The 25,195-nt window shown below is 35.5% G+C and overlaps 1 protein-coding gene across 3 annotated transcripts in view; it reads left to right on the top strand.

The window, feature by feature from the left end:
- Positions 1-25,195, top strand: part of SWT1 (SWT1, RNA endoribonuclease homolog) — a 127,475-nt gene that overhangs the window by 81,803 nt on the left and 20,477 nt on the right. For all 3 annotated transcript variants that reach the window (XM_025362529.1, XM_025362538.1, XM_025362546.1), the window contains exon 17: positions 25,092-25,158. In XM_025362529.1, coding sequence (XP_025218314.1) covers positions 25,092-25,158 — 67 coding nt within the window. The remainder of the gene's footprint in view (positions 1-25,091; positions 25,159-25,195) is intronic.

The following is a 25,195-nucleotide window of genomic DNA, read 5'->3' as shown; positions in this document are numbered from 1 at the left end:
GATTTTTCAAATTCCTGTATTTTCTGAACACTTTCTTTTTGGGTAGGAGAAGAACTTTAATTAGCTTATTTGCTATTCGTTTAGAAATTACTTCTCTCCTCATCTTTTCTTTTGTATGTATTAATTTGAGGACTTTTGTTAATAGTTTTCTTATCTAACCACTAGATAGCCAAGGACAATGTTGATCATTTTTTTTTTCAGATAGACAGAAGTGTTTTAAGATTTATTTTTGGTCAGTACTACATAGTCTTAATTTATACTTTTGTAAACTTATGTCTAGATTGATCAAGTAACTCTTAAGACCACAGAAACCTTTTGCTTAGTATATAAACATGATAAAGTTTCATTTGGAGCAAAAATTAATTGGAGAATTGTATTGCAAATTTCTAAAAATAGGGAAAGTTCTACTTTGTGTATTGATCAAAAAACATTGTCTACATATATTTTTGCTTAAACTGTCATCTTTACAGAGTTAACTAAACAGGTCATGTAATCCAACTCTGAGGCACACTCTAAATGCGTGCAGCTTCAACTTGAAAGCTAATATTCAAAGCAACAGTACAAGTGTTTTAGATATGTTTCTGTGTCTGTGAAATAGATAATGAGCTACCTGATTTAGAAGCTGAGAAGAAGGAGGGTGAAGGTGAGAAACTTTAACTTGCTTAGGTTTTATGTTTGTATTTCATCTTTATAAAATAAAGTTGAAATTATTTTTAAAAAACAAAAGGTAGTATTTTAAATCCAAAAATATACTAGTTTATGCCCAAATATGTTTGGTTTAACATGTAAAACTTTGCATACGTGAGTTTCATGAACTCAAGTAGCTTTATTTGAAATGTTTGAGATAATGAGTGGTTTCTTGGTTTATTATTTTGAATTATATATGGGGTGGGAAAGAGGCAGAGGGAATTTCTATTCCTTTAAAATAACTAGGCACATTTTGAGGACATGCTTTTATATTGAAAGCTATCTCAAGTGTATATAGCTTAGTTTTTTTTCTAGCTGTCATTTTGTTTGGTCGTATTTAAATTTAGCAATAAATGACTGCTAACTGTTGTGTTTGGACATGATCATATGCTGCATGGGCATTTGTACTTCATCGTAGAACAGGATTTTGGAAAATAAAACCTCAGTTTCAATTTAGGAAAGGAAAATGATTAATTTTTATTGAGTTTCATCTTCAAAGTTTTAATAACCTCTATCGTGTTCTTGTGGCTTTAGTTTGAAATACTTTAGACAGCTGTTTTTCTTTTTTTTTTTTTTTTTTTTTTTTTTTTGAGACGGAGTCTCGCTCTGTCACCCAGGCTGGAGTGCAGTGGCCGGATCTCAGCTCACTGCAAGCTCCGCCTCCCGGGTTCACGCCATTCTCCTGCCTCAGCCTCCCGAGTAGCTGGGACTACAGGCGCCTGCCACCTCGCCCGGCTAAGTTTTTGTATTTTTAGTAGAGACGGGGTTTCACTGTGTTAGCCAGAATGGTCTCGATCTCCTGACCTCGTGATCCGCCCGTCTCGGCCTCCCAAAGTGCTGGGATTACAGGCTTGAGCCACCGCGCCCGGCCGACAGCTGTTTTTCTAAAATAATTGCAGTCATGAAGTTGGGGGTGTTTTGGTGTGATTTACATATATTTTCTGTTTTATTATTAAACCTATAAAAATTAATTTTCCTATCCCCTACCCCATTTTAACATAAGAACAGACCATATATGGTATATTTATGGATTATTTCTGGGAAAAGAAACCTTAAAATCACAGTAGCTTTTCAGATCCACTAATATGCTTCAAAGATACTAATTTTTGCTTTTGAGATAAAATGTTATTAACTTAGCCTCTTTAACTTACTGTAAATGTTGATAGTTGACCTCTTAAGATTTTAGAAAAGGTTATTTAGAATTGGTCATCCTTTAGTTTACACAAAGGTAACACACTTTAGGCTACTTCTTTAAACTAGTTGTTGAAACTAAAGGTTCTGTCAGAGGCATGCTAATGTGTAGAAAATAAAGACCTTAAAAACTTCATCCTTTGAAGTTGAGAAGTGATTTTTTTAAATTCTGAACTCATTGCAGTGTGCAAAATATTCAGCCGTCATTATCTAGAGTGGAGGGGTTTATTCATGTTTGTGTCTGACCTACTTTCTTTGAGGCTTGGCCTTTTCACCTTTAGATAATTAGGCTTCACCTCCCACCCTTCCGCTAGGGTTTCATGGCTCCTCAGATGTCACTGCGTTACCTTTTCAGACTTTCAACACACTCCTTGTCCTTTCACCACCAAGTATATCAGTTGCTTTGTAGAGTAAGAAAAAATAATACAATTTATTGTTTAAAAATGAAAATACTTTGTTGCTTCATCCTTCATGCCACCATTTTGTAAAAAATAGTTTTATTTTTTATAATTTATTTTATAATCAGCTCCCTAATACTTTGAATGCCTCTAGCACAGGAACTGTCTTACTTTTCTGTATCTGGAGCCTTGTACAGGTAATGACACGTAGTAGATGGTCAGTAAGTGATTACTGAATGAGTGTTTTATAGTCTTTGTGATAGAAGGCGACTTCTTTTAAGGCTGAATGCTAATTGTACTACATTGTGACATTAGATGACTAGCTAATGTAGAGGTTTTAAAAGAGGTATAGAAGAGAGATGAGCAAGCTATGAAAGGTTAAAGAATAAGAAAATCAATTAAGAGGAAGGAGAAAGACTGGGAGAGAGAGAGATTAAGAAGATTAAAAAGGTATTTATGTCTAGAGAAGATGATGAAGCCTCCAGTAATTCACCCAAATGTCTCTTCGGGTTACATTGTTATCCTTGATTACTTTATCAAGGATAGATTATTACTTATAGATTACTCTCTAGATCAACTATGTAAATTAGGGCTAGTAGAAGGAAAGATAGGATCTAGGAAGAGTTAGACTCAAGGAGTATAAGCAGACAGTTCTTTTTATAAGATATTATAGACTTATATAACATCATATATGTAAAATATAGACAGTTATCTTATTAATAGCTTTTGTGGTATTATATTGCAGTTTGACAAACGCAGTTAATGTGTATATCAAATTTTATATGTAATGTGTAACAAAATTTTTATTAAAGTAGCTGATAAAATATGTGGCATTCATGTATCAGTCGGACGGAATTTTTCAGTAACCACCTGATTTTTTTAAACCTGGGTCTGTATGTTACTGAAGATAATAGGTCACTATGACTTAATTTTTAGAATAACTGGATTTCATTTTACATATCTAAAACTCTTGTCTGTGTGTCCCAGCATTTGTCATTCAAGAATTGGAAATAAAGACCTTTTATTTACCTTAAATATCAGCGGAGAAATGTTGTAGTTATTCCCACTGCCCCTAGTGTGGACTTAGGTGTTAGTGTTCCCTTGGCCAGTATAATTCAGTTTTGGATGACAGAGTTAAATGTATCCCATCATAAATTCTCAAATCACATCCAAATTAAGCAATTGAATATAATATGAAGATTACTTCTTGAAGATAACATATTTTAACTTGTTTATGGAGTTTTTATTCATAATCTATTCTTTTATTTAAATTCTTGTTTTATACCTGACTAATCTACCTAATGACTTATTGTTCGATATTTAATTAAAATTCCTTGCTATTAAGTCTTGTTTTAAGAAATGCTAAAACCACCAGATGGAATAAATGACCTAATAAGTCAGTGATGTTAAACACCAGTAAAAGAAATGAAATTAGGGAGAAATCAGTTGAAGGTTCTGAATAAGGGCTATCATAATAATTTTAACTTAAATAACAAGTATATAGTAAGTATGTGGAATAAAGCCAGATGATCAGTTCTAATCCCTTCTTACAAAGCAGTTATATAAAAGGGGTAAAGGTAGAGTTTCACTCTGACGCCCAGGCTGGAGTGCAGTGCTGTGATCTCAGTTCACTGCAGCCTCCACCTCCTGGGCTCAGGTGATCCTCCCACCTCAGCCTGTGGAGTACCTGGGACTACAAGCATGTGCCAGCACACGCAGCTTATTTTTTTGTACTTTTTGTGGGGACAGGGTTTCTTCATGTTGCCCAGGCTGGTCTCAATCTCCTGGACTCAAGCAATGAACCTTCCTCAGCCTCCCAAACTGCTGGGATTACAGGTGTGAGCCACCACGTCTGGCCTAGGATTAATTTTATCTATTTCGGGAAATACACACTTGTGCCTCTAAAGAACTTTTAGCACCACAGTAGGCCAACCAGCTGCCGGTAGTGAGAGGTGATACAATATCCTCAAGAGTGTTTTCCAATAATATGAAAAGGTTGATTCTAACTCAGGACAGTGTTTTCCACATAGAGGGTACTCAGTAAATACTTAACTGTATATCAGAAACCTCTGGAATTACTAAACATTTTGATGCACTAATCCCTGTTAAAAAGGCATATTAAACCTTTTTAGAATCAACAGGTACACTTACTCTTAACAATAAGGTAACTGGAGCTATAAGTTTAAATTGTCACTTTTTTTTTGCTAACATTAAGCTAGTTTATTACTGTTTAAATATGTAATTAATGTATTATTTTTGACAACATGTTGCTATATATTTTCCCCAGCCAAATTGTTGAACTAAGACAAATAAGTAAAATAATCAAAATTATGTTTATTATTAAAGATAGTGACTTACACAGATTTTATATAAACCTTATTGATAATATTGATTGAAAATGTCAGCAGTTTTGTATACTATTGGAGTGTAAAATAGTATAGAGTGTATTGATCAGCCTTCTTTAATGGACTTTCATCAATTTACCATACTGCCTATATTCTAGAGAAAGGGAAATACACTCATACATCGCTCTCTCTCTTTTTTAATATATATAATTTTTTTTCTTTTAAAAAAATAGAGATGGGGTCTCACTATGTTGGCCAGACTGGTCTTGAACTCCTATCTTTAAGCAGTCCTCCCACCTCAGCCTCCTAAAGTGCTGGGATAACAGACATGAGCCACTGCCCCCAGCTAGTCATACATCTCTTAATGATGGGGATACATGTTCTTGTGTGAACTTCATACAGTGTACTTATACAAATCTAGATGGAATAGCCCACTACACACTTAGGCTGTATGGTAAATGACCTGTTGCTCCTGGATTGCAAACCTGTATGGCATGCTACTGTGCATACTATAGGCAATTGTAACACAATGGTATTTGTGTACCTGAACATATATAAACATAGAAAAGGTATGGTTAAAAATACGGTATAAAAGATAAAAAATGGTATACCTGTATAGGACACTTACCACGGTGGAGCTTGCAGGAGTGGAAGTGCTCTGGGTGAGTCAGTGGGTGAGTGAATGTGAAGGCCTTGGATATTACACTACTATAGACTATAAGCACTGTACACTTAGGCTCCACTCAATTAAAAAATGTTTTGTTTCTTCAGTAATAAACCTTAGGTTATTATAACTTTTTAGTTTTATAAACTTTTGGTTTTTTTATACTTTTTGACTCTTTTCCAATAACACTTAACTTAGAACACAAACAATGGCCAGGCATGGTGGCCGACACCTGTAATCCCAGCACTTTGGGAGGCCAAGGCAGGAGCATTGCTTGAAGCCAGGAGTTCGAGACTAGTCTAGGTGACATAGTGAGACGCTGTCTCTGCAAAAAAATAAAATTAGCTGGGCATGGTGGTGTGTGCCTATAGTCTCAGCTACTTGGGTGGCTGAGACAGGAGGAGCTTGAGCCCCCCCAAGAGTTCAAGGTTACAGTGAGCTATGATTGCATAACTGCATGCCAGCTTGGGCAACAGAGTGAGACCCTGTCTCTAAAAACAATTTTTTTAAATTTAAAAATACGATTAAAAAAGGACCACCCCTTTCAAATTTATGCTTCCTGGAAAACAAACAAACACACACATTGTACAGCTGTATAAAATATTTTCTTTCTTGATATCCTTTCTCTGTAGCTTTTTTCTTTTTATAAAAATTTTTATGTACTTTTTACTTTTTAAGCTTTTTTGTTAAAAACTATTACACAAAACATACACGTTACCCTAGGCCTACACAGGGTCAGGATCATCAGTGTCACTGTCTTCTACCGCCATGTTTTGTCCCACTGGAAGGTCTTCAGAGACAGTAACACACATGGAGCTGCCTCCTATGATAACAATGCCTTCTTCTGGAATACCTCTCGAAGAACCTACCTGAGTCTCTTTTTAGTTAGCTTTTTTAATAAGTAGAAGAAGTATACCCTAAAATAATGATAAAAAGTATAGTATAGTAAATACGGTAAATACAGAAAAAACCAGTCACGTAGTTATTTATTATTATTAAGTATGATGTGCTGTACTTACTTGTATGTGCTATACTTTTAGAGAACTGGCACTGCGGTAGGTTTATTCATGCCAGCATCACCACAACCACATGAGTAATGAGTTGTGCTAGTAGGAAGTTACTAAGTGATAGGAATTTTTCGGTTCCAGTATAATTTTTTTTCTACTCTTGCTGATAATCTTACATTATAATCTTTTTTTTTTTTTTTTTTTTTTTTGAGACAGAGTCTCACTCTGTTGTCCAGGCTGGAGCACAGTGGCGGGATCTCGGCTCACTGCAACCTCTGCCTCCCAGGTTCAAGTGATTCTCCCACCTCAGCCTCCCTAGTAGCCGGGATTACAGGCACCCACCAGCATGCCCGGCTAATTTTTGTATTTTTGTAGAGACAGCGTTTCACCATGTTAGTCAGACTGGTCTTGAATTCCTGACCTCAGGTGATCTGCCCACCTTGGCCTCTCAAAGTGCTGGCATTACAGGTGTGAGCCACCATGCCCAGTCTTACATTATAATCTATGTGACCACTGTCATATATGTCGTCCGTTGTTGACCAAAATGTCATTGTGCAGTGCATAACTGTACTTAGACCTTTTAGGGGATTACTACATACTGACTCTGAGTTAATGCTAATCTCTACAGGCCTAAAATACCAGTGTAGTTGGAGAAATGGCCAGAGGGACAGATCTATCCTGATTAGTATCACATCCTTTAAATTTTTATTTTTTCTTTTCTTAGAGTCTTACTCTGTTCCTCAGGCTGCAGTCCAGTGGCATCATCACGGCTCACTGCGACCTCCACTTCATGGCTAACGTGATTCTCCCACCTCAGCCTCCCAAGTAGCTGGGACTACAGGCCTACCATACCACGCCCAGCTAACTTTTGTATTTTTTGTAGAGACCAGGTCTTGCCGTGTTGCCCAGGCTGGTCTCCAACTCCTGGGCTCAAGCTATCCACCCTCCTCAGTCTTTCAAAGTGTTAGGATTAGAGGCATGAGCCACTGCACCTGGCCATATCCTTTAATTTGTATATCTTATGTTCATATTTTGGAGAGCTTTTTTTTTTTTTTTAATAGATGGGGTCTCACTTTGTCATCCTGGCTGTGGTGCAGTTGTGTGATCATAGCTCACTGCAGCCTGGAACTCATGGGTTCAGGTGAGTCTCCTGCCTCAGCCTCCTGAGTAAGAAGGACCACAGACGCATTCCACCATGCCTGGCTAATATTTTAAATTTTTGGTAGATGGGATCTCACTATGTCCTCCAGGCTGGTCTTGAATTCCTGGCCTCAAGTGATCTTCTACCTCAGCTTCTTCAAGTGTTAGCATTACAGGTGTGAGCCACCATGCCTGACCAGGGGCTAATTTTTAAAAGATCTTCTAAGATCATTTTTCTTTACATTCTGTTGTGACTGGTAAATGCTCAAACTAGAAATAGTAGCATCAGCTCTTGTTGATTCCGTGTGATTGCCTTATCATTATTACCTTCAGTCATTAGGTTTCTTGTTGGAATCCTTGAAACTGTTACCCATTTGATGAAGGTTAATTGGATAAGTAATATAATCTGTAAATCATCTAACCAGACATTCGTAAAATGCAGTGCCTTGAAGAACATTGAAAGCCAATAAATCAGCCCACACCTCTCCATTCCTCCCTAATGCAGAACTCCCACCTTATCTTCTGGATACTTCAACATGTGTGACCTGGGGCTGTCTGACATATGGACTAAACTAAAGGCACAAGTTCAGAGACGATAGAAGAAAGGGGAAGATAGAATGTTAGGAAAGTAGAGCCAGAGCAGTTGGAAATACTGGAGGTTAAATAGTGGGATGTGTAACTGGACAAATGAACTGTTGATGCTTTAGGCTTTCTCTAGACTTATTTCTGCTCTTTCATTTTTTGCATTGAAAGTTGTTTAGGAAAAAAGTTGTTTAGCTATTTAATTTCTTGGTGAGATTCGTATTTATGTATCATAAAGATGAAGCTACCTCGATTATAAGGGAACTTTTGTTGTACTGAAGCTTAATACATGGAAATTTCAGTTTGGCTCAGTAGAGGTCTGTCTGGATTCTCAGGGTGACACGGGAAAGCATAAAGAAGGCTGAGTGCATTGTTCTCCAGACCTGCACTCTGCTTCAGTATGTATGGCTCTCCTTTGTCTGTTTTAGAAATAAATGAGATTTCTGGGTAAGCTTTCATTTAGGTTTCAACAAACTCTGCTACAAAATAAAAATAGAATATTTCAGTCATGGAACTAAATTTTATTTAATTTGCTTCTAGAAGTGTTTTTTTTTTTTTTTTCCTTCCTAAAAAGCAGACTATTTGTTTATTTGCTTTTACAGTATGAGTTGGTGACAGTGCTTTCTTTCGGGTCTCTTCTTCCTTTGCCTAAATTAATAGTTATTTCAGGCTTTTTTGCGTTTTGAAACTCTCTGCATTCATGGTGCTTTGTTAGGATTCCCTCTGCAATACAGGATCATAGTACATGATTACTATGGTTATTTTCAAAAAGTCAACAGTTCCTTCAGATTGCTTGGAAACAGTTGTGAACAATTAAGAGAAGTGGATATGACCCTGTAATATATTTCCCATATAGAAGCAGAGGGCATCTTTAGTTCAGTGTGTTTCCACCAATTAAACTGTAATTGTACTCTTTCCTTACATGTTTAATCTTAGGGACTAACGTGCAAATAACAATGTTCTCACACAAAACAAAACTCAACTTACGTTCAATACAATTAACCAATAATTAATTTTTTCATAAATACATGGATTTTCAGAGAAGTTGCAGGGATAGGATTTTATGATCCAGGCCAACATATTTTTCATATCATGCATTTTCAGCTTTATATTGAAAGTCATTCTAAATAGAAGTCCATGTTCAGAAATTTAATATGTTAATTATTCAACTTAGAAACTTCTGTGCTGGAACGATTCACCTGGGGAGGAACCATTGTTTACACACCCTATTTATTCCTTTTGGATTTCTGCACTCCAGCTCTGGTCTGTGTCCTTCATTGGTTCTGGGGTGATGGTTCCTGCTGTCACTGTCATATCTGTCTACATCAATGGAGATACTGATCTCTCTCCTCTCTTCATACTGAGATATGGAAAATATCCTTCATTTAACTACATGCAGTAGAACTTTCACTAAAAGGATCCTTCACTAAAAAGCTAGTGAAGATATGACTAAGCAAAAAAATATATATATATATAAAGACAAAAGCGGTTCAGCAGTTTTTTTGTGCTAAACCAATCAAAAGATTAACTGTAAAAGAAATTACATACCATATGGCTTATCTAGCTGATGACTGATTTCCCTTACCTCTACTCTCATGTTCTGGTATCTATTGCTGTATAACAAATCACCCCAAAACTTATTGGCTTAAAACAGTAACAACCAATTATTTGTTTTTCGTAATGTTTGGGGAGTTGACTAGACTCATCTTGGAAATTCTCACTTGAGATTTCTTGTGTAGCTGCATTCAGATAGTGTCTGGAGATACCTCTAAGGCAGGCTGATGCTGCCTCTCAAGTGAAACGCCAATATGTGGCATCTTCATGTAACCTGAGCTTTGTCACAGGCTGCAGGCTGGTTTCCAAGAGTGTCCCACAATATGAGGTGAAAGGTATGTTGCCTGTTAATGGTGTTGCCTCAGAAATCATATAGTGTCATTTCCCCTACAGTCACAGACCTGCCTAGGTTGAGGGGCCTGCCTGTTGATAGGAATGCCAGTGTTACCCTGTAAGAACATGTGGGATGAGAGATCTTGTGTGGCCATCTTGGAAAATACAGTCTGCCCTGAGGTCACAGCAGTTTACATCCCTCCAACTGACAAGACCTGTGCATCCCCAAGTCTTATCCCTTTATGGGATTAGGTTAAAGTCCAGAATCTCATTATTTGAATCAGGTCCAGGTGTGGTTGAGGTGAGGCTCCTTGGGTGTGGCTCCTTCAGCAGAGCTCCTTGAATACCATTCCTCTAGATGGGAAGTACTGTGAACTAAAGAGACACACTAATACCCCACCACCCACCCCGTAGTTTATAAATACTCTCAACGTTCGTATTCCAAAAGGGGAACACAGGAAGTCACTAGCAGTTCTAAAATCCAGCCATGCACATGTTGCTAGTACTTTATAAGGGCTCAGCCTGACTGCCTGGCAATTATTCACCTCTGCTGTTGTCTCTGCTCTCTGGGCTCTTGGTTTTGGCTTCTGATTTACTTTTCCATAAGAAAAGGAAGCTGCAGTTGAAGAGCCTCCTCAAGCTGCGTCCTTCCTGTAAAAGGTAGGGATTCCAAAGACCTTTTTGATCATAGCTCACTGCATAACTCTTAGGCTGAAGTGATCTTCCCACCTCAACCTCCCTAGTAGCTGTCACCATAAAAATGTGAGACGCTTAAAAGGCCTTTTGTGTATCTGAATGATTCTAAGAGGCACTTTAGCTCTTTCTGAATCTCAACAAAAGGTTTTACAGTAAAGCTATTGTCTTCATCTTTAGACCATGTTTTCCTGCCCTTCCTGTTAATGGTAAATATTAAATAGTTCTTACACTGCTAAGTGAAGAAAATTTTGGGACATTTCCTACATGTATCACCAGATGTAGCCTACCACTCCTCTTCCTCTCTATACTCCGCTCTCCCTTTGTGAGGTCATCCCAACTCCTTCGTGCCCATTACTTGGTTCAGTTGTAAATTTTCAGCTAGACTCCAAAAGTCTAAAACTAAACTCATACTTTATTTAATTTAATTTAAATTAAATTAAATTTAATTTTTTGAGATGGAGTCTCACTCTGTCGCCCATGCTGGAGTGCAGTGGTGCAATCTCGGCTTACTGCAACCTCCACCTCCCGGGTTCAAGTGATTATTCTTTCTCAAACTCCCAAGTAGCTAGGACTACAGGCATGTACCACCACGCCCAGTTAACTTTTATATTTTTAGTAGAATGGGGTTTTGCCATGTTGGCCAGGCAGGTCTCAAACTCCTGACCTCAGGTTATCTGCCCTCCTCGGCCTCCCAAAGTGCTAGGATTACAGGCATGAGCCACCGCGCCCGGCCTGGAAATATTTTTCTTTGTTTGACAAGGTTGATATACTTAAATATAGGCTATCTCTAGTAAATCTAAATTCTTGAAACTAAAAAATCATCCTTTTATGGCTTTAGAAGTTAGTGATTTAATGATGTTCTTCCTAATGGTGGTGTGCGTGGAAAAGTTTTTTATTTAAGAGCATTTGTGGTTTGAATTTGCAAGATGCAAATATCAGACTCCAAGAAAACCTAAAAAAAGTAAATAAATAAACCCACAACAACCTGAACTGGTGCCACCTAACTGCTTTCTGTTTTTTCCTTTTATTTTTTATAAAGCTACATCAATTCTAAATGTGTCCATTAGATCAAATTTGTTCAGGCTGGTCTGAGTGCAGTGGTGTTTACAACTAATTGATCACAGACAGTTACAGATTTCTTTGTTCCTTCTCCACTCCCACTGCTTCACTTTAGCCTAAAGAAAAAATTGATTTTGTGTTGTCCATGTTATTATATACTTGCTGAGTTTTGTCTCTTTGAGCAGTTTTATGATTTATTTGATCAGATTTATGTTAAAAATTTCCTACTGTAATTGTGGGATTTTCAATTTCTTATTGTAATGCTGTCAATTTTTGCTTTGCATATTTTGAAGTTAAATCTTTCTGGTGAATTGATCCTCTTTACTACTAGTGAGACTTTCTGCCTTAAAGTTTGTTTTGTCATATATTAATACTGCTGGACCAGCTTTTTGTTGTTATTAGTATTTTTTCTTTCCTTTATTGTCAACCATTTGGAGTCATTATTTTCTCCAGCTAGATTTTATCTATCCAATCTGACAATTTGTTTTTTGTTTGATAAGTAAAACAATTTATATATTTTTATTGTGCTTATTGGCATATTGTGTTTGGACTAATTTCTACCATTTTAAAAATCTTTCCTCTTGTTTTTATTTTATTATTTTAATTTTTTTTAAGTCTGGTCAAGTGAAGCAGTGGGAGTGGAGAAAGAACAAAGAAATCTGTTGTAACTGGTTGTGGTCAATTAGTTATAAACACCACCACACTTGAATCAGCCTGTCTTTCCTCTTTATCATACTTTTTCTTTGTTCTTTTTGCCTTTTATTAGATTGGTCAAGATATGCTGTTGTTAGTTTTTCTAATTCTCCTTTTTATCCCTCTACTAGATTGGAGGTTGTACCTTTTATTTGTTTCATTATTATTGTTACTCTTAACTTAATAAATGTGTACTTGATTTATAAAGTCTAAAGTGTCAGTATTGTTCAGATCCTGAATATAGCAAGCATCTTAGAACACTTAAGAGTTCTGATCTCCCTCCTCTCATCTTTCCTGTCTTTATTTTCTAGCATTATATAATGTTCCATGTTGTTTTAAATCACCACCCCAAATTATTTGTTAGTATATAAAATAGTTTTTGTTGTGTTTAGCTTTGTCATGCTTATTTATCATGCTTTATTAGTTTTTTTAAAAATTTCCCTTGCTTCCTTCATTTTACTCATTTTCTGGGATTCAGCTTCCTATTCAATGAAGCAAAATTTTAGTAGTTCTTTCAGTGAAGATCTGTTAATGGTAAATATTCTTACTCTGACTGATGTGTTTTTATTTTGCTTTCATTCTTGATTGATAATTTTGTTGGGTATGGATTATAGATTGACTGTTATCTTCCCTGAGTAGTTTGAAAATATAATTTTATTATCTTCCGTCATCTTGGAAATGGGAAGTCTGCTGTCAGCACATTGCTTTTTTTGGTAGCTAATGCCATCTTTTCTCCTGAATGCTTTCAAGATGTTTCTCTATATCTTTTATGTTTACAATCCTATCACACTATATCTGGGTATGGATTTTGTTTTGTTTATCTCTCTTGAGATGTGGTATGCTTTTTTCAGTCTGAAGACACATCTTCAGTTCTGGAAATTCTCACTCTTCATCTCTCCAAATATTGCCTCTCTCCCATACTCCTTAATTCTCTTATATGGAATTCCTATTCCTGGCTGTCCGCATTGTAGCAGCCATATTTCTTGACTGTTATTTTTTTCATCTCTTTTATTCTTTGATGTTTCTTTCTGAATAATTTCCTCAGGCTTATTTTCTGATTCACTGAATCTCTTCCCAATTAAAAAAAGTTTTTGATCACTTAAAATGTACATAATACCTTTATGTTATTTTAAAATAAAAGGTGAAAAATACAAGGTGAAAGTTTTTCTTTTCACCCTTTTTACCTCAGCTCCCTGTTCTCCTCCTCAGAGTCAGCCAATGTTAATCAGTTTCATGTGCTGCCTTTCTCTTGTTTATGTTACCTGTTTTAAAGACAGACTACCCTGGAAGCTCTTTGATGGAAGGAAATATTTTGCTTTTTGATATATTCCCATCTCACATAGTAGTTAACATACTATCAGCAATTAATAGGTGCAGGAATAAATAGAGAGGAAGAAACTACGTGGTCATTTGAATCTTCATACCATAATTGCAGAGTCATAAGTACAGAGTTTAGTCCCCAGATTTGCAAGTTTAGGAATTGTATTTTACCAGTTTACTGAGAACTTAGATTCACAATAGTCAGATTTGAACAGAATGAGGCTGATACATGAGAATGCCTACTTACTTTTACGTTGAGATCAGTAACTGCCAACTGAACCAAAATATTTCTAAATTGAGTGACTTCTAGAGGGAAGTTTACACTGCAAACTAGATTACTATCAAAGTTTTCTTGCTGACTCCTGGGGACATTGACCTCAAGCTAAAGTACTCTCTTTTCTACTATAAAGCTTTATTTGCCGAATAGGGCAGCCTTTTTCCTATATAGGGAAATTCTTGTTCTTGAATCCCTTTTTCTATGTAGACGACTTACTTCTTGTCAATTATATCAGCTTAGTAAAGTTATCTAAAACATAATTGGACAGATTTCAAGATTCTTTATAGTACTTACATTACATTCATATTTCCCTAAAGAGATACCCTGATGACCTTGATTAGAAGTGGATAGTCACTAAGGTTCTATCAGCAGTACGTCTGCAAGCCATCTCTTAGAGTGGGTATTAATCTAATCTGTTATACAGCAAGAGGCATGGGTGAGTACTTTGGAAATGCCTTGGAACTTACAAAGCGTACTTGTTGTTTTTAAGCTTAGGATGGGAAAGGAAAACAATGGTTATTTATTTTAGAGGATGAGTGCACATGATGGCTTAGGTAGTACCAAAGAGATGCTCAAGATATGGGAAATCATCCTTTAGCCCAAGGGGCAAATGTGATGCCAGAAATTTGAGGTAAAAACCAGGAAGGAGTCTAGAAGACACTGGAAAGGATTGGAGAACAAAGGATAAGGCTAGGTACAGGATGAGAGAACCCAAGACATTTATCTTTAAATGGTGCTAGAGTACTCATGCTTTTATTTTACTGGTCAATGGCTGTGCAGTGTAGGTAAATTAATCCAGTTTAATACTATAGAACTATTAATGAGGATTGAAGAGGAGGAGTAGAAGGAAAAGTTCATGAGATTAGCTTCACAATTGTCAAGGAATGAATAAGTTCCAAAAGAAAATGAATCTTTAACAGCATCATGCTACTACTGAGAGGCCAAATAAGATATGGTTTAAAAGTGTCCATTAGATTGAAAAACACAGAAGTCACTGGTGAATTTGGTGGTGGCAGTTTCATGAGAATGTTGGGGCAAATGTTAGATAGTAGGCCAAGGAGTGACTTGGAGGTGAGGAAGTAGAAATAGCAAAAGAACGTAATTGTACCTAGAGGAGATCACAAGGTCAAGTGAAAGGGTTGTGTTATGAATATGTGTATTAGACTTCTTTGGAAAAACAAAGGGTCAAGTCAGTAGTATAAATGTTTCTTAGATTATACATGAAAAGATAAAACAGTTCATAATAATATAAATACTAGAGCAAAAGTGATTCCGTAATAATGACACATGAAATTTTTCTTGACTCTTTCCCCACAGTAATTCTACAAAGTCTTTGGTTCCTTAAAAACCTCCTTATTTTCTTTTATCAAGAAATTATTTTCCTTATTTTCCCTCCTTAAAAAAAATTTAATATTTAAAATTTTTAATTATGGTAAAATGCATATAACTTACAGTTTATCTTCTTAACCACTTCTAAGTATACAGTTTAGTGGCATTGAGAACATTCCTGCTCTTGTGCTACCATCACCACTGTCTATCCACAGAATTCTTTTCATCTTGTAAAACTAAAACTCTGTACCCATTACATTAACTCCCCAGTTTTCCATGCGCTTCAGCCCTTGGCAACCACCTGAATTTGACTACTCTAGGTACCTAATATAAGTAAAATCATACACTATTTGTTCTTTTGTGACTGGCTTATTTCACTTAGTGTAGTGTTTTGAATATTCATCCATGTTGTGGTGTATGTGAGAATTTCCTTCCTTTTTAAAGCTTACTATATTCCATTATATGTGTATATCACATTTTTTCCCCATTCATGCATCAGTGGACCCTTAGTTTGCTTCCACCCCTTGACTATTGTGAATAATACTGCTATGAACATGGATAAACAAATACCTATTTGAGTCCTTGCTTTTAATTTTTTATGTGTATAACCAGAAGTACACTGGACCATGTGGTAATCCTATTTTTAATATTGTGAGGAACTGCCATATTATTTTCCATCACAACTGGCTGTACATTTTAATTTCCAACAGCAGTACTCCACATCCTAACCAACGCCTGTGATTTTATGCTTTTTTTTTTTTAAACTAGTAGTCATTATGGGTATGGGGTAGTATGTTGTAATTTGGTTTGTCCTGTTTTTATGAAAAGTCTAATATATAAAACTGTACACTTTCAAAGTTGATCAATTAAATGTGTATAATAAAAGGATTTTTCTTATGCTTCAAAATTTTTTTCCTCGAGGTTCTTCTAAATAGAACATTTCTTTAATATTGTTGATGTATTGTCAACAGTCTCTGCATCTAGTGAGGTATGCTTGTAATGAGGCAGTAATAAGCTTGTGTCTGAGCCCTGATTGGGTATATTGAGATCTTAATGGCAGTATGAATAAATGGTGGAAGGATACGATTTTTTGTTTCTTTTACTCTCAGCTCTTATCTTCAGTTGCTCCTTATTAACTAGAGTGATCCTATTTGTCATATTACAGTGGAAAAATAGTAGATACCTGATAGTGAGGTAGGATTAATCAATTAGAGAAGAACATTCATAGAGTATTAGGAGAATCGTGAGTATTGCGTAGATTTAGCTGGCAGTATCTGGTTTCATAGAGGGCACAGGACTCATTGAGGACCTATTTGAATCTCACTAGAGCCTCACTAAGTAGAAAAGAAATGAACCCATTTGTCATACTTGTTTCTGGCTCCCTTTAGTACATGGTTAATCCTGATCATAGAACTGGCCTCCAGCAGTACCAGCATCCTAAGTACTAAGATTATCATCCAAGGAAGCATAATGCTAGAAAGTAAAGCAAAGAAAGTGTTTAACAACTGACTACTCAGTGAATTCCACATCATTCTCATATTCTGGGACATGCTCCATCTTGCTTCTAATCATGAGGTACATGGCTCCCCAAAGCTGGGCCACCAGTATCTGTGGATAGCAACTGTATATTAGTTAGCTAGAGCCACCATAACAAAATACCACAGACTGAGTGGCTTAAACAACAGATGTTTATTTTCTTATAGTTCTAGAAACTGAAGTCCAGGATTAAGGTACTAGCAGGGTTGGTTTCCTCTGAGGCCTCTCTCCTTGGCTTGTGCTTGGCTGACTATTCACATGATTGTTCTGTGCACATGTGTCCTTGGTGTCACTTTATCCAAATTTCCTTTCTTTTTTTTGAGACAGGGTCTCACTCTCTGTGCCCAGGCTAGAGTGCAGTGGCCTGATCTCAGCTCACTGCAGCCTCAACCTCCCCAAGCTCAGGTGATTCTCCTATCTCAGCCTCCTGAGTAGCTGGGACTACAGGTGTGTGCCACCACACCTGGCTAATTTTTGTATTTTTTTGTAGAGATGGGGTTTCACCATGTTGCCCAGGCTGGTCTGAAACTCCTAGGCTCAAGCAATTCACCTGCCTCAGCCTTCCAAAGTGCTGGCATTACAGGCATGAGCCACAGTGCCGGGCCCAAATTTTCCCTTCTTGTTAGGACACCATTCAGATTGTATTAGGGCTCATGCCAATGGCTTCATTTACTCTAAATTACCTTTTTAAAGCCCTTATCTCCTAGTATATCCACATTCTGGGGTATTGGAGGTTAGGGCTTCAGCATACACATTTTTGGGGAACACAGTTCAGCCCATAACAACAACCAACAACAAAAAAGTGCTGGATTTGAAGAAACTCAGTGTTGTGATGAACTCTTGGGGTGCATTGTGGCTGGCTTTTTTCAGAATTTCCTTAATAATGATGTTAGGATCCCATGGTCCCCTGGCCTAAGTCTACCAGCTCATCTCAGATCACTTTGCCAAAAATGTCTCTTTAGTCATGAATGAGAATCCATCCTTCGCTTGCCTAGTATATCGCAGAAGAGGCTTGAAAACACCTTATCTACATGGACTCATTAGCTAAGATAAGAATATGCTGTTTTGTAGACAGTGTTTTAAGATTTTTTGAAGATGGTTTCAACTGAGCACTAAACCTAATTAACGAGATGGATTTTTGATAACACAAGCTGTCTTTTCATCAGTCAGAGATTTCCAAATATTTCCAGTCCACTTCTCATGACTTTTCTAACAATAAATTGTGGCATTGATTTCAGTTCCCATAGATTGACCCAAAGTCACATAAAGATGAAACTGGGACTAGAATTTTACATCTTTTACCCTGGCAGAAGATTGTATTAGGGCCCATGCCAATGGCTTCCTTTACCCTAAATTACCTCTGTAAAACCCTTATCTCCAAATATATCCACATCCTGGGGTACTGGAGGTTAGGGCTTCAACATATCAATATTGGAGGAATACACTTCAGCCCATAACAACAGCCACCATCACAGCTCAGCAAAGTTCAGTAATATGGCTGCAGCTAATTATCAGAGTATCACCTTTTACCTCTGGGTGTGCTCCTGGATTCTGGTAGTGTGAAACAGTCTGTCCTCACCTAGTTGGTAGCCAGTGGGTAGGGCATAGTTCCTATGTTCCCTCCTGTCCATAAAATATTTTACAGACTGGGTTCTCTACTGATAACAATCATGGTTTTGTTCACACTTGGCTCCTCTTTTTTTTTTTTTTTTTAACCTTTTTTACAATAATCGATAGGGATTAAAAATGTAGTTAAGTATATAGTGGACATCTTTTGCCTTTCACTTTTCTTGATTTCTCCTATTGATGTTTATTGTCAATATCAGGACTAAGGAGAGAAGCCCATTACTATTCATATGAATGATGTGAAAGTTCACCACTGGAGATGCCTTACGAGAAGAGAACAAGTCCCCAAACAGCTTGAATTGAATGTTCATTTGGTTCTTAGTTGACAAGCTATGTGATAATTTGTGGTGTTTTCAAAGATAAATAGAATAATAATAGTAGTAGCTAATATTTTATTGGCCAAGTATTGTTCCAAGTGTGTTACCTATGTTAACTCATTTAATCATCTTAATAGCCCTGTGACATAAGTACTATTGTTGTCCCTGTTTTACAAATGAGAAACGAAGCATAGTGAGGTAAAATAAGTTATCTGATATCACTTAGCTGGAAAGCAGTAAACCTCTGAGTTTAACTCTGGCTGGCTGGCTCCAGAGAGACTGTGATCACAACCATTATATTATTATGTTTCAATGCTAATGAAGAAAATACAGGAGAGGAATAGGCTGGTGACCCAAGATAAAAGACAGGGTTAGTTGAAGTTTTTATGGTGTATATTGTGTTTTAACTCTTCTGCAAAATTAACAGAAAGCTGTGGTATTTATTAGTATATTCTAATTGTATGTATGTTTATGTCTAACAAACATTAAGACATATAATCTGTTCTTTTAACTATCAAATGATATTTTCCTACTCTAGAATTGCTTTTTAAGTTAAATTTGAAATATAGTCATTAAAATTATCTATAAACTCTTCCTATTCCCACAACTAACTTAAAAAATAAAAGATTTCTAGTATTCTGAATAGATCAAATTTTAATTCTGAACTTTGTCCAAACTTTTGTCAAAAGTTTTTATGTTTAATACTTATATGTAATTAGTATAGTCAACCTATATGTAATTAGTGTAATGAGCTTACAAATTTTTATCTCTGAAGGAAAAATAGAAACATAAAATTTTAACAATTAATTTTGCTTAAATTGTTTAATTGTTCTTTGACCATTTTAACTATATATGGCATTTTTTTTCAAAATCTAGGACCGATGGCTAGCTCTCATTTGCATAGCTGATTTTCCAAATTAACTATAGAAAATGTATAATTTTAGTTTTACTTGAAATAAATAATCCCCCCGAAAGTAGTCTGAGATCCAAGACTTTTTTCCTTAGTGTTTCCTCATTGTGGATTTGATAAATTTTCACTGAGTTTATCAGCAACATAACTTAAATTCATCATCAGCAAAATCCAATTTGATAATATTGTACAGGCATGTCACTGTATTAAAATGAGAAGAACAGAGCTTTGAGTCTCAAAGTGGTCTGAAGTTGAATTCTGGTTCTATCCATTCACCGGCTTTGTTACCTAGATAATAATTAGCCTTTTTTGTGTTTGTTTCCTAATATGGAGTTGAAAGAGTTGCTTTATTAAATTATAGAGATTAAAGGAGGTAGCATTTATTCAGTCCTTTGCACTTAGTGGATGCTCAATAAATGATTTTGTTATCCTCAATAACAATGTAAGTGCTTCATAATATTTAAACCTTGACTCATTTATTAGCTATAGAGAATATAAAAGTGAGTTTTTAAAATAGTGAACATTTCCACTTCTTGCAATTCCTTTTAAAACTTCAATTTTTTTCACACTCTAAAACTATTTTAAATATTATATTAATGTAAATCATTGTCTTGCCAGAAGGGACCACAATTTATTCAGTTCTGTGGGTTGTAAGTCGTTATTTATAAATATCCAAGAATATATTTCACTTTTTTGAATTTCTAGAATTAAATATTAAACTGGAATATTTTAGATTTCTTTCCTTGTTCCTGAGTCTGCAACTTTATTTTTTCTAAATAGGAGATAAGTTTTATTTGAATTTTTAAAATTCAAATGGAAAATTTAGTCCGTTTTAGTGCATCATTTAAGAATTTTAGTCAGATTATTCTCTTTTGTCTCTAAAAACTTGAGTGGCGGTTTATCACAACCAGTTACAGATTTCTTCTCCACTCCCACTGCTTCCCTTGACTGGCATTTGGGGGAAAATTTTTTTTTAAACCTTGAGTGGCATGGTCTTTTTTTTTTCTTAAAGAGATATATTGATTTTTATCTGATATTGAGTTATATAGAAATGAAATTCATTTAATTCAGATTAACATTAATGCTAATTGTTCATGGATAAATAGAATATTCAGAGTGCCTATGTGACTGAGTCAGGACCTCTAGGGAGTGTCAGTTCTGTTAACCAACTTGCTTTGTGGCTCTGATAAAGATAAAACAACTACATTAGTGTTTGAACATACATGAAATAATTTGCCAGAAGCATTTGATAAAAGACAGCTTTTTTTTTTTTTTTTTTTTTGCTTACATATAAAAGCAATACTTTAACTATTTTAAATGGACTTTATTTCATTTGATTTTGTAAAATAATTTAAAGGCAAGAAAATGGTGTTGGTTGTCCTTTTATTGGTGGGAAAAGTGTGAGTCCCAGAATCAAACCCAAGGAGATTTGAGTATTTACCACCACTCACTGTATAATCTTGGGCAAGTATCTTAAAATGTTGGACCTTGGTTTCTACATCTGAAAAGTGGTTATTATATAACAGCTAATATTTATTGAGTATGTACTGTGAGCACTGTATTGTGCTAAACACTGTAGATGCATTACTTAATTTGTACGGTAACTTTATGAGGTTAACACTACTTTATCCCCATTTCACAGGTAAGGAGCCGAGATACAGAAAAGCAGGCAACTTGATCAAGGTCGCAAAACCAAATTTAGGGTGTTAAAGCTGGGCTACATAATTAAATTCAGGGAGATGGTGTATGTAAAGCAGGGTCAGACTTATGTGTTCAGTAAGTCATTATGTGTTATTATTGATGCTGTCGTACAGGAAACCAGAGCATATCCAGCTATGAGCTGTGGATTACATCCTGCTTCAACATCTGTTTCCAAAAACTCATCCCAGAATTTAAGAGTGAAATTTCAAGATTATAAACCACTTGAGGATAATGGACCATGTCTTATTTTTAAAATATTTCATAGCTTCATGTGCATATGAGCAAATATGCATTTAATATATACTTACTGTGATTGTTATGAACTTCTTTTTAAATGACAAATGTGAATATATTTATAAATTTAAAAAATGGCCATTGTCTAAGAAATATTTTCCCCAAGGGCTAATTTCTTGATTCCACCGTTCTTTTAAAGAGTTGCCATTGAAGGGTGATTTTAGGACTTTCATTCAAAAAGCCTTTTGTCTTCATACTGGTATAAGAAAAAAAGAATGAGAAAACTTTAGAGAAGGCTGACCTCTCAAGAATTTTTGTGTGGGGAATTACTAAGGCATTTTCTCTATTTTATTTTCTATGTATTTTCAACAAGCTGTATTTCTAGTGAGTAAAAGTTTGCAATTTTTTGTGCCAGGCCACATTCCATTCTCTCATATTCAGAATTCATAGGATGTAATGAAGTCTAAATTCAACCCCAAGTTGACTGCATTTTAATAAAGTTGTTTAGTCCATTCTGGGCTCAGTTTACCTCCAACCATCTTTCAAAATAACGAATTTTATCACATATACTGTAATATATATCCTTGTTTTAAAAAGTAACATATATTTTTTATCTGATTATAAAAGTAATATATCTGAATGATGGTGAGATCCCAATAAGCCTTTTTTCATTAGAATACAATTCTGTGATATTTTGTGAAATAACTAAATATTTACATTTAGAACAAATTACTTCTTTCTTAGAAACTTAAAATTCCTGTGTTTCTTAATCTGTTTACAAGTAGCCATTGAAAAGTTGGAAGAGATGACCAAATGGACAAGAATGAGATATTTTTCTTCCTTTATTATCTCCCTGTGCCTGGTCAGGATTTGTTTCTTTCATGTGCTCTTTAGAACTGTGAGGCTTTGGGCTACTCTGGATCGTTCAGCATTGTATCCAAGGGCCCAGGTCTCAAAGAGTTGTTGAATGAGAAAATAAAGAGTCCCTTGTTCTGATCTGGGCATCTTGAGTACATATTTTACATTTTTATTTACTCATCAAATACACTGTGAGGGTTGGACGTTATTCACTAGAGTTTGTCTCATCCTCTGGAGTCTAATATAGTATGTTAAACTTACTAGGCTCTTAATATAGAACATCTTGTTTTATCTAATTTTCTCACCCTCTTTTATGGAGAGTTCAGATTATTTCTGAAGCCATACAAAAGAATAGGTATAAATTATTCCACATGACTGATAGTTTGTTTTCACTTGGTTATCAAGTTAGAACACACTAGTTTGTTTCCCATTGCCTTTCTAAAGGATTGGTTTAACTTATCTAGAGAACTTTGTCTTCATGTTTTAAGCAAATTATGTATGGATCCTTCTCCATATGTATTATCCAAGCAAATTATGTATGGACTCTTCTCATTATGTGGTATTCCTCAGGGCTTTTTTGGGGAGTTAAAAGATTTTTTTTTTTTTTCGTATTTTAAAATTACTTGGGAGAAAAACTTTTTCTATGAAATAGTATTCTTATGGAGGTTGTTGTATATTCTTAAAGATGTTCTGTATGTATGCCCCCTCCAAGGGACCTTTAAAAATCTGACTGTGTCCCGAAAAACTGTTTATAAAAGCTCTCCCACAAGTATAATAAAGGCCAAATAGTCTAAGGATATAATTAAGATTATTGAGAACAGTTAATTATCAAGTCTGACAGAATCAAGTATTGGCAAGGACATAAAGACCCAGAGACAGTGTTAAAAGCCATTAGGAATTTAAAAACTAACCAAGGTGGCTTGATTTCTCATTAGTTATATCAATGTTTATGTATTTTATGGCTTGAAACTACAGATGGTTTCCAATTTATAATGGTTTGTTTTAGGATTTTTCAATTCTATGATGGTGCAAAGCATTTAGTACAATCCTTGACTTACCATGGGGTTAGGGTTATCTTCTGATAAACTCGTCATAAACTGAAAATACTACAAGTCAAAATGCACTCCTACCTAGGATGTTTTCAATTTACGATGGGTTTATCTGGGTATAGCCCCATTATAAGTCAAGGAGCATCTGTATTAGATGATGATGATAGTTGTTACTGTCACTGTTATAATTGACATATACTATATAGTACTTGCTGTATTCCATATGCTGTTGTAATGACTTTTTTTCTAGTAACTCATTTAATTCTTGCAGTAGCCCTATGAAGTAGGGATAGTTATCCTAATTTAACAGATAAGAAGATAAATCACATGGAAGTTAAGTAACTCCCCAAAGGTCACACAGCTAGACAAAGCTCACACAGCTGAGGCAGACAGTACTCAGAGGCACTACACTGTACCAAAATGACAAGCTGGTTTACTTCCTTTTTTTTTTTTTTTCCGAAAAGAAAAACAGTATTCATGCTGAAAGGATGGAAAAAATATTTAGTATAAGAAAATGAGAATTAATACTTTACTACTAGAGGGAAAAATATGTTCTTCCCTTCTTTATTTTTATGGCCTGGTGCTGTGGCTCACATCTATAATCCCAGAACTTTGGGAGCCTGAAGTGGGAGGATCCCTTGAGCCCAGACATTCGAGCCCAGCCTGGGCAACATAGGGAGACCTCATCTCTACAAAAATGATTTTTTAAAATATTAGCCCAACTTGGTGGCGCTTGCCTGTAGTCCCAGCTACTTGGGAGTCTGAGGTGGAAGGATCACTTGAGCCCAGGAGGTTGAAGCTGCATTGAGCATAATTACACCACTGCACTCCAGCCTGGGCAACAGAGTGAGACCTGGTCTCAACAAAATAAATTTAAAAAGTTGTTTTATTTCTGTTTCTGTCATTTGTTATTTTTTTGTAAATAGGTGTTATTTTCAACAATTTATATAATCTATTGATTTTTCATGGAGCTGTAGGCTGATAGTTCAAGCAGTGTTATTGAATTTAATCAAAATATTTTATTAGGATATCTTTTAAGTGGCTAATTTTATCAGTTGTCTGTTTGGACTGGTTGAACATTTCTGTGGGAAATACTCAAGCTTTGTCTGGAGCTTAACAGATATGAAGTATAAATGCACTTCACATTTCTATCTATGCATAGACTGTATAAATGCAGTTCACATTTCTATCTATGCATAGACTGTATAAATGCACTTCACATTTCTATCTATGCATAGACTGTGTAAATGCAGTTCACATTTCTATCTATTTTTTGAGAAATCTGTATTGTAATTTAAAATGTGAACTATAACTTCACGTGTAAGAATGCTTATAGTTGTTGATTAATTGATGTTATAAGTATAAATTTAAATAAGCAAAAACATTTTAATAAGTTGACCTCTGTTGAATTAAGTTTCTGGTTTTATAATTTTTAATTGATTTTTAAAAATATTATAAACCTTTAAGCTTATCAAACAGTAAGTTATCTCTCATGGTATGGGTATGTTTGGGGAGAAAGTTCAAGGTATTGATTTTTTCTGAAACCATTTATTCCCCCCCCCTTTGTTTTTATTTTATTTTTTAGGATTTTGGCCCCAAACAGTAATTATCAAGATGTTGAGACCCTCTATAACTTCCTAATCAAGTATGAGGTATGGGAAATATTTTTAAGTATTTATCACATTTCTA

This window comes from Theropithecus gelada, chromosome 1, assembly GCF_003255815.1.
Source record: "Theropithecus gelada isolate Dixy chromosome 1, Tgel_1.0, whole genome shotgun sequence".
Taxonomy (NCBI): Eukaryota; Metazoa; Chordata; class Mammalia; order Primates; family Cercopithecidae; genus Theropithecus; species Theropithecus gelada.
Note: the sequence above shows the minus strand (reverse complement) of the source record. Positions and strands in the feature narration are given on the sequence as shown.